General features: G+C 31.8%; 2 protein-coding genes across 6 annotated transcripts in view; both read right to left on the bottom strand.

The window, feature by feature from the left end:
• The window catches only part of LOC110030265 (endoplasmic reticulum oxidoreductin-1-like), a gene marked incomplete at its 5' end in the record, with an annotated part of 78798 nt that overhangs the window by 66394 nt on the left and 1486 nt on the right, over nt 1-10918 (bottom strand).
• LOC110030267 (chorismate mutase 2-like) lies at nt 9678-10619 on the bottom strand (the record flags this gene model as incomplete). The annotated part of the gene is given in 4 exon segments (XM_020732899.1): nt 9678-9978; nt 10129-10221; nt 10312-10455; nt 10533-10619. Coding segments are annotated over 4 exon segments (579 nt in total), but the record flags the coding sequence as incomplete, so codon positions are not given.

A 10918-nucleotide genomic window follows, 5' to 3' on the forward strand; every position in this document is an offset into this window, starting at 1 on the left:
TTCCATACACTATAATAGAGTGCTTTGATGTCAGAATAAGTGGTGTGTGTGAGGGGGAAAACATGGAGAATGTTTAGAGATTTTTGAATAAGAGTAAAAATGTAGATTTCTACTTTTGGTGAGATTGGTGAGGGGATTTTAAGAGAATCTGTAAGGAAATGTTCTAGCATTGCACGGATCAACGGGAGACTTTGTGGGAGAGATTTTCATCTTTCTTTCAAGAGGAAAAAACTAAGTATTGTGTGCTTCATTATTGTTTGATTTTGTAAACACTTATCTAGTGGATTTTCTTTGATTTAATGAAGTTTTTTGTTGTGTTTTCTTCATGCTTTGTGATGTATTTATCTTACTCTTTCTTCTTTTTTGAAAACAGTGGCATGAGAAGATTATACTGTTAGTTTCCTTTTACCTTTCTTTTTTAATGATTAGGATTTATGTTTAGGATATTGGGATGCATGCTAGAAGAAACTTTAGTTATAAATTTGATGGTTTTTACTTGCACTTCATTTACATTAAAATAAGGGCTCGTTGTAGGGTTAAAATTCATTGTAATTATATTGAGACTCGAGAGGGCAGTGTAACTCTCAACAAAGTGGAGGTAAGGGCTCGTTGTAGTGTTAAAATTCATTGTAATTATATTGAAACTCGAGAGGACAGTGTAACGTGTAATTCTCAACAAAGTGGAACCACATTCAAATTCCATGGATGGTGAAATTCATGGCGGTTGAGTGCAAATAAATAGGGAAATATATATATTGTTGGGCGTAAAATTGGAGATTTTAGGGTGACAGACTAAAATCCCCAATTTAGTCTTAGAGTTTAAGAACTAAAGCGAGCGTTAGCCTTCAGGGGAAGGGCAGTGGGAGCTAGTATCCTCTCAGCCTAGATTTAGGTACTAAACCTGAGATTAGCCAATAATTTTCTATAACACTAAATATGGGTAGAGAATTAAAATTACTCCTATTTGACATAGAATAATTATTGTATCTGTATCTCATTCCTTTACATTATCCAATTCACTACATCAGAATAGTAGTTTTTAACATCTTAAAATTCTGCAAATCAATTCATCCAGAAAGGGTTATCCTTAGAATTATTTACATTTAGGAATAGTTACTATCCTCACATTTTACATTCACATTTAGGAGTAGTTGCTAGATAAAATACCATTTTAATCGACATTCTAAATTAAGGACTAATAGTAGTAGACTAAAATTTGACTAAAGACCTCTTTCCTCACTTCTTTGTGGGATTGATATTGAGGTTTTCAAAGAAAGTCTTATATTACTTAAAGCGATAGTTGCACTTGCGTAGAACCTATAGTGTGTGAACTGTTTGCTATATTTTATAACATTTTAATTTTGCATATTAGCGACTAATTATAAATTGGGTCAAGTTTTTGACCATCTTTTGAATGTTAAATTACTGCGTTTTGGCGCAGTCTCAGAGTAATTAAATTAATATAAAACAACACATGCTAGGGGAGCATGAAAAAACTTAAACTTTAAAATTCTTGAAAGCAAAACCACTGATATGAATCGAGAGTATTCTTAAGCGACTTTGATTACTTAATATGTAACTAAATGTAGGGGCTTGCCTCTATAAGAAACTTTAGAACCCAGCTTAATATAAACCCTATCTAATCTTCTATATTAGATAAGATAACTTGTTGGTCAACATAAGATGTTTCGTAGACCAAAAAAAATGACATAAATTCCTTAATTTACTTAATTGAGTTGTACTATCAAGTAATGCATCTATCCCTCGGGATAGACGTATCGCTTGTGGTGTTGTGCTCGTTTATTTAAGCTATTTCATGTATAAGATCTGTTCGGTCTCGTATTTTCAAAATTAAAATATTATTTTTCAATTTTATATATATATATATATATTAAATATTTTTTCAAACAACAATTTGGCGACTGACAGACATTAGTACTAAGGGTTGGCAACACATAAGCCAACAGTAAAGGTAATATTTCATCAAACATATTTACAATAATATCTACATGAATTTGGCAGTTAAATGAAAAGAGATTCCGTTGGAGATGAGGAAGTGGAGAAGGGAGATGTGATGAGAAGGAGGATGAGTGATCTTCATTTATCTTTATTTTTTTTGTGTTTATTGGTATGATGAGGGACTTGAGGAGGATCAACATTTGAGTTTAAAAGACCTGGATTAAATTTAGGTCGAGCAAGTAGGCCTCAATGCCCTTAGCACCAAAGTGTCAGGAGCCGAATTGGGTCCTAGGCGGCGATATAAATCAGTGCCAAGGAACTGCACCTAAAGCAAGGGTAGAACCTTGGCACCATTATCACACCGCCTAGGCATTGCTTCTTCCTGCTCGTCAAAATGCCTAAATTGACATGATTTAGGTCATTTTTGCAACATTTCCTCCTGACCCTTCTTCTGCGATTGAGAGGTGAGACTCAGTGTTCTTCCTTCCCTTCAAATTTTCATCAATTCTTAAAACTTTGGAGTGTGGAAACCATCTCCCTTAGGTAAATTTTCACTCCTTGAGCTTCCTTTTCTTTTTTTCATCTGGAAACTTTTAAGGTTTTTGGAAGATTGTGAAGAATAGGGGACTTTCGTGATGTAAGTTTGATTAAGCCCATAGCCAGCATATATTTTGGATCCACATCATATCTTAAATCCATTAATTTGTGTTGTAATCACTTTCTTATCACCCCCAAACCTAAGGGTTGAAAATCCTAATCCTCTTATGATAAGAAGAAGTTTGTCCGCACTAAAGTTCAGGAACGATACAATGACCTCTTAGTGTCAAAAAAGTTGACATTGGAGAGAGGATTTGTTAATCCAAAGGGAGAGGTGGAAAGAACAACTAAAGTAAGAAATGAGAAAATTTATGTTATAACACCTCTGTTGTTGTGGTACGAGTTATAAGAGAATTGTATGCTAATCTACTTGAAGCTTTGGATGGATTTATTTTTGTGAGAGAAACTTATGTAAATATTTCTCCTTTCTGCATTAATGCATTATTGTATTTGAGTGATCTCCCTTATTGCTCTTATGTCGATTCTACTTTATTTAAACCTTATCTTGAGGAAGCTGTGAAATTCTTAATTGATGGTGGAGAAGAGTGGAAAGTTAGTGAGGGAGTTCATATCAAACTTCCTACTTCCAAATTTAATAAAATATCTAAGACTTGACACTTCTTCAGTTCAATTAATAGATTCCTTCTACCAATACTAGTGAAGTAACTATGGATCAAGCTTTATTGAAGTATTGTATCCATAATGATAATCCTATTCATGAAGTTCCATCCTTCATCATTCTATTGTAAATTCCACAAAAGGAAGATTGGCTCGTGGTTTGGGGCATCCATGTTTTATCTATCCATTTTACCAGTATGTGGAAGTTGTTATTAGTAGTGGTGAGAAGATTCTTCAACCATTAAAGCCAATCTCCACATCAAAAATTTAGTTATACAAGTGACATGTAGATTTTTGAAAAGAATCAGATATAGGACAACCTTGCTCTTCTACTTCTTATCGCCGACAACCTACTACTTTTAGGGGTGTATTTAACAAAAATTGAAAAAAGTAGAGAATGATATTGAAATTTGGATAGAAAAGTGTACATATTTGTTGGGCATTGCTCAAACTTGGATGGACAGTACAAAAATTGATTTGATCATCATGCAAAGTTCCAAGCAGCTCAAGTAGAAATATATAGGAAGAATTAATGGTTAGGTGAAGATAATGCGATAAAGTTTCTTGTATATCTCCTGTACTAGTTGTATGTGCATAGTAAGCAATGGAAGAGGACTCTTGTGATGATGAGGATGAGGAGTAGAATTAATTTTATGTTTTGTGGACGTATTAGCTTGTGTTGTGGATGTACTGAACATATATTTATTTGTTGTTATGTGATTGTACTGAACAAAATTTTGTTATTTCTTGATGTTGTTATTGAGTTTACTCTGGTTAGTATATAGTTGTCGTTGTGGACCATTATTTTTTAGCTATTTGTTCTAATACTTAAAATCTTTTTGGTGTAATTTCATTTGTCTTCTTCTTACCCTATTTTGTGGTAATTTACCTACTACTTCGTACTTGTTCTTTTCTGCTTACATTTGGTAATTAATACTTAAAATCTTTTTGGTGTAATTTCATTTGTTTTCTTCTTACCCTATTTTGTGGTAGTTTACCTGCTACTTCGTACTTGTTATTTTCTGCTTACATTTGGTAATTTTTTTATAGGCAAATATGGTGAAGGTATTAATGCACTATTTTATCCCTACTAATATTCATGCTTTACATTGCTTAATATATTAAAAGTTAAGTTTGACGGTGGGAGGGGGGAGGGAAATGTTTAAGAAGCTTAACTTTATTTGTCCTCAATAATACATACTGGAATTTTTAAGCTTAAAGTAATTGAGGTATGTGGTGTCAATTTAAAATTATTGCAATTTTAAGAAAAAAAACATAGTTTCTTTATTTTAAATTCTATGTAAATGACGCTACGCTAGTGTAAGGACAACTCAACATGTAGAAAAATGGTTTAAATATATATTTTTGCAAAGATTTATAGAATTGTTTAACTAGGTATCCATAGATATATACTTCATATGAATTAAGCCTCTATTTAAGTAATAGTTTCAACTATTACATATTAAAGCGAAGGAGTGTGGTAGGCATCACTTTAGGAAGTTGATGGTGGAATTCAAAACCATTAAAGGCCTATCTAAACATAGTAATACCCCTAAAAATAATGCTAAGGATTGACATACACATCATAAATAAAGAAAAAAAAAGTGATTAAAAGAAAAATATTGAGTGGGGAGAAGCTTGAGGACAAGCCTAATCAAAATTTAGTTTCACTAGATTCTTCTTAAAGTTGAAACATTATTAAATTCCTAAGCTTATGTGTAATAAACATGTATTTGTATTTCTTTTTAAAATGGAGTGTTAAATTATATTTTTCCACCATTTAAATTACTTTAGTTAACATTTATTAATTGCTTTGTGAATTGAGTAAAAAATCAAGTTTTTTTAGTTAAATGAAAGGTTTATTTTTACCTTAGGGCTAGACTTGTCTACCAGGGTTAATTTAAATTTGTACTACGAGTTTTCTTGATGTAAATTTGTTGATAAATTTAATTAATCACACTTCCTCAATTTAATAGATTTGGTTTTAAAATTCTAATAATACTTGAGGACAAGTAACTTTTAAGTTTGGGGATTTTGTTGTATAGAAAAGCATGCTTACTTCTATTTATATTTTGCACATTTTTATGAATGAAATTGCACTTTAAAGAATGTTATTTTTTTTGTTTCTCTTATAGATACAACATGTAGTAGAAGTGAATTGAAGTGGGGAATAAATGGAGCGAAGCGAAGCTGATATGAAGCAGTTGGAGATTTAAGAGACATGCACCTAGGCGGGCATCAAGGCGCTCCTAGCAAGCACCTTAGTGCCACTTACCTGGGTGCTTAGGCCTCAATGCACAACACAACAGACAGAGAAACCAACGACTAGGCTCCAGTTCTGTGGCCTTTAAGCGCTAGTCCAGTGGCCCCTAAGTGTCATAACCGCTCTTCATGACATGAGGAGTTATTTAACATATTAAAAGTAGTTCTTTGTGAAGAATTAGAGGAGGATTTTTGTGGAGAAGAAGTAGAACAGCAGGGTTTACTGTAGGAAAGAATTAGGGTTTTACTTAGAGAGTTTTGTGATATTTGAGAGGTGTATTGTGAGAAGGGAATTCAACACGACAGTAAGGGTCTAGGAGATCCTAGGAGAGCATTTTTAGAGCATTATGAAGAGGAAGAAGCTAAGTATTATGCATTTCTTTTATTTTACTTTTACAAAACACAATTACCAATTGGATTTACTTTCTGTTAAAGACGTTCTGTGGTGTTTTTTCTATGCTTTGTGAGAAGTCTTTTCACCTTTCTCTTGTAATAATTGTGTTAGTTGCGTACAAATTTTAGAATGCTTTTAGAATTGGGTTTCAATCTTTAATGTGATGAGTATTCTTTCAATATTTTTTTACTTTTCATTCTGGCCAAGTGATTCATTAAAATATATTGTGATCCTCAATGAATCGAGAGAGCTATGGAAAAATGACTAGAATATTCATGTTGAACTATACGATATGAAGAAAAAGTAAACTATAGAGAGATGCAAATAGATAAGAAAATAATCTTTGATGGGTTCAAATTGAGGTTTAAGGAATTAAAACTAGTTTAAGAAAACTTATTTACGAACTCAGAAGAGGGTAAAGAAGAGAATTGCTTCTATTTGTCACTAACCACAATTAAAATTTTAAGTATTCATTTCCCTATCCCTACACACTACTTATATCATTGTAAGGGAGAGTAATTTTATATATTGAATTTCATCAATTCAAATATATTTAGTAGGATTTCTGTAGAAGTAAACCTTCAATAGTAGTTTGTTGTTTTGTAGAACTAGTTAGCACAACTTAAAACCAACTTTACTTCCAGGCTAAGAATAATTTTAGTAGGCTAGAAATTCTCTTAAGTCTACCTACCTCACTCCATATGGGATTGATATTTTAGACTCAAAATCCAATATTATGAATGCCATAAGTACACTTGCGTTAGAGCCCTTGCACTTAGAATTAAGGTGTGTCAAGATTTACAAAATTCTCTTCACAATATTGGCTGGTTTGTATTAGAGGTCTAACAATATGACAAAATCTTACACACATCAAGTTCTGATGGTTCTTGGTGCTTTTCTCAAGTTTGTAATCCTACTAAAATTGGGTTACTTAAATTATGTTTAGGATCTAGTTCAGCTGAAGGTGAAAGGAAATATATTTGTGGAATGAGATTGCAAAATTTTTATTTGGAGAGACTAAAGAGGCCCTATTTTTTATTTGCAAAAGGTTTCTTGAGGTGAACATGTATGGCTCATTGGCTAATTTCTAAAATTCTCTTCACAATGTTGGATGGTTTGTATTAGAGGTCTAACAATATGACAAAATCTTAGACACTTCAATATCTCATGGTTATTGGCACTTTTCTTAAGTTCGTAATCCTACTAAAATTGGGTTTCTAAATATATATTTAAGATTCAGTTCAAGCGAAGGTAAAAGGAAAAAAATTTCTTGGAATGAGACTCCAAAGATTTTATTGAAGAGACTATAAATGCCCTATCATTGATTTGCAAAGGTTCCTTGAGGTAAATTTGTATGGTTTAGTGTCTAATTTTTAAAATTCTCTTCACAATGTTGGTTGGTTTGTATTAGAGGTCCAACAAAATTACAAAATTTTAGACACTTAAATTTTTTATGGTTCTTGATGCTTTTCTCAAGTTCTTAATCCTACTAAAATTAGGTTCCTTAAATTATATTTAAATTCCGGTTCAAGTGAAGGTGAAAGGAAAAAAAAAACTACGGAATGAGACTTTAAAATTTTTATTCAGAGAGACCATAAAGGCTCTATATTTTATTTACAAATGGTTTCTTGAGGTAAATTTGTATGGTTCGGTGGCTAATTTCAAAAATTCTCTTCACAATGTTAGCTATTTTGTAGTAGAGGTCTAACAATATCACAAAATCTTAGACTGAGAGTTATCAATCTTCTAAGAAATTAAGCTTCCTATAACTTGGATTAAGAAAATTAGAACCACCCTTTTTTAGGCTCCTTTCATCATGAAGTTATCTAAGAGTGCAAATCCCAAATGAAATTTCCTTCTTCTTGAAGCTTTTTTGTTTCAACTCTTCAAGTTACTGTGCTGTACATTTTGCTTTGTGTTTTACAAATGCTTATGAACAAGTTTTTGACAAAATTGTTAAGTTATTATGAACAGTTTTTTGACAAAAATAAGGGGTATAAAGTTTAGAAGGCAACTAGAAAATACTCCATTTTGAGCTAGCTATGAGGGATTTCAATAATAATCTACCTTTCCAAAGAATAAAAGAGACACGAGTTTATCTATTATCAACGTTCTTAATTCTATTTGTTTGATGAAAACTATTTGGTGACTTCTTTAAAATTACTTCTTTGTATTTTATGTGATGTCGTAATTCTTATGATAGCATTTGCAATCACAATTTGAGGAAAATCTCTCTTTCAAAGGAGTTGCAACACATTAAAGCTATTATGCAATGTTAGCTTTTATTTGAACTCGCAAAATGATTCATGATTTATTTTTTCAATGTCAGTTAAGGGCAGCACAATGAGGGAATTTACATGAGTATGAATTCTCTCTTTAATCATTCTAAAGAAGAGAACTTAACACTTCAATCTCTGATGGTTCTTGGTGCTTTTCTAAAATTCATAATCCTACTAAAATTGGGTTCCTTAAATTATAGTTATGATTCAGTTCAGGTGAAGGTGAAAGGAAAAAAATTTGTTGAATGAGACTCCAAAATTTTTATTTGGAGAGACTACAAAGGCCCTATCTTCGATTTGCAAAAGGTTTCTTGAGATAAATTTGCATGGTTCAGTGGTTAATTTCTAAAATTCTCTTCACAATATTGGCTGGTTTGTATTAGAGGTCTAACAATATGACAAAATCTGAGACACTTCAATTCTTGATGGCTGTTGAAGCTTTTTTCAAGTTCGTAATACTATTAAAATTGAGTTCCTTAAATTATATTTAAGATTTGATTTAAGTGAAGGTGAAAGGAAAAAAAATTATGGAATGAGACTCAAGAATTTTTATTTGGAGATACTACAAAGGCCCTATCTTTGATTTGCAAAAGGTTTATTGAGTTAATTTTGTATGGTTCAGTGGCTAATTTATAAAATTTTCTTCACAATGTTGGTTGGTTTGTATTAGAGGTCTAAAAATATGAAAAAATCTTAGAAACTTCAATTTCTGATGGTTCTTGATGCTTTTCTTAAGTTTGTAATCCTACTAAGATTGGGTTCCTTAAATTATATTCATAATCCGGTTCAGGTGAAGGTGAAAGGAAAAAAATTTAGGGAATGAGGCTCTAAAATTTCATTTTGAAAGACTACAAAGGCCCTATCTTTGATTTGCAAATGGTTTCATAAGGTAAATTTGTATGGTTTAGTGGCTAATTTTTAAAATTCTCATCACAATGGTGGCCGGTTTGTATCAAAGGTCTAACAATATCACTAAATGTTAGACTGAGAGTTATCAATCTTCTAGCAAATTAAGCTCCCTATAACTTGAATTAAGAAAATCAGATTCACCCTTTTTTGGGCTCCTTTCATCATGAAGTTATCTAAGAGTGTGGATCCCAAGTGAAATTTCTTTCTTCTTGAAGCTTCTTCGTTCCAACTCTTCGAGTTACAGTACTGTATATTTCCCTTTGTGTTTTACAAAAGTTTATGAACAGGTTTTTGACAATATTGTTGTACTCTTATGAACAAGTTGTTGAGAAAAGCCGAAATGCCCATTTTGCTTTGTGTGTTAAAATAAAATTTCAGGCAGCTACTAAGACCAAAAAATTGGAAAACTAAAGAGAATTAACTTTTCGAGGTTCATATTTATAGCTTGTTTTTGTTTTATCTCATGGTGTTGCACTTTTTGGCTAGCTTGATTTTGTTGTGCGTGATTCCACAATTAAAACTAGCCATCAAGTTTTTGCATTTTTAACTAAAGCTATATGACAATGTTTTATGCCACAGCTGAATTACTATATTAATGTGCAGCAAAATGCATTTTTAATAAAGTTATATATGAATGCAACTGCAATTTATAATGCTGCATATGAAGATTTTTATTGCTATCAGATGATACACAACTCTTTTTTATCAATTTAGGCGATTAAGAAGATAATCAACTTCCACCTGCTTTGTAAATGGAATCACCCATTCTTGATACAGCTTAGAAGCTACATACGGATCCACTTTGTATTTAATTTCATTTCCTTTGCTTTTGTCTCCCGTTACATTATTATTTCCTAAATTTACGATCTGCCCAAATATCTCAGCCTTCTTAAACACCCTTTTTACCACTGCTTCTTCAACACTGGTAAATGTTAGCAGAGTCAGCAGAGTTTCTCTATCCTGCATTCATGAATAATAAATATTTATTACATGAAAGATTATATAAAGTTAACTGCATTCATGAATAATAAATATTTATTACATGAAACTATGAAAGATTATATAAAGTTAGTACTTTTATTAATAAGAGATGGAGGGGAGACGAGTAACCTTAGCCTTTATAGCAGGTATATAGTCATGAGGTGAATCTCTGAATTTAATCTCGGCTACATATCTGCCATAATGAATTCTTTTGGAGAGAGCCTGTTTAAGCATAATAATTCTAAATATGAATGAAAATATTTCAAAATGGAAGTAATTAATCTGTTTAAATTAAAATATGAACATTCTTACTTGCAAACATATAAGATCTGATGCTGCAATTTGTTGATAATTTCCATCATCTGCTTTTGTGGTGAATAGTGGAAGCAAGTCATTCAAGTACATATCCCATATTATCTTACTAACATTGGTTGAAGCAGCAGGAGGATACAAGAACTTTGGAAAGATAAGCTGCATTAGCCCTTAATTACAGATGACTAATGTATTGATTAGGATTAGAGAAGGATAATTACATTTGGAAATTTGTGGGGAGGTGCTAAGCGAGGTTGTGCATAAACTGGAAAGAATGGAAGCTCCTCAGGGTTCTGATACCTCCCAAACTGTAGAAATGTGTGTTTACAAAGTCGTTGAAATAGAACATTTTACTTTACAAAAAGAAAGAAAAAAAGAAAACATTTTAATTCACCAATATTGTTTTTTGCACCAGATTTGTTATCTCGTTGATTAAAAAAATCAATATTTACATTTATTGACCATTTCACTAAGGAATTTCGGCAAGCTAATTCTGTCTGTTTCTGACCATAGCTTTACATTTATTAAATACATGAAAATAAACCACATTTCATTTACATTTATCTAAACAAATGGTTTTTACAAACTGAAACCCCCAAAATTCAAG

Source organism: Phalaenopsis equestris, unplaced genomic scaffold (assembly GCF_001263595.1).
Source record: "Phalaenopsis equestris unplaced genomic scaffold, ASM126359v1 Scaffold000691, whole genome shotgun sequence".
NCBI classification, from domain to species: domain Eukaryota; kingdom Viridiplantae; phylum Streptophyta; class Magnoliopsida; order Asparagales; family Orchidaceae; genus Phalaenopsis; species Phalaenopsis equestris.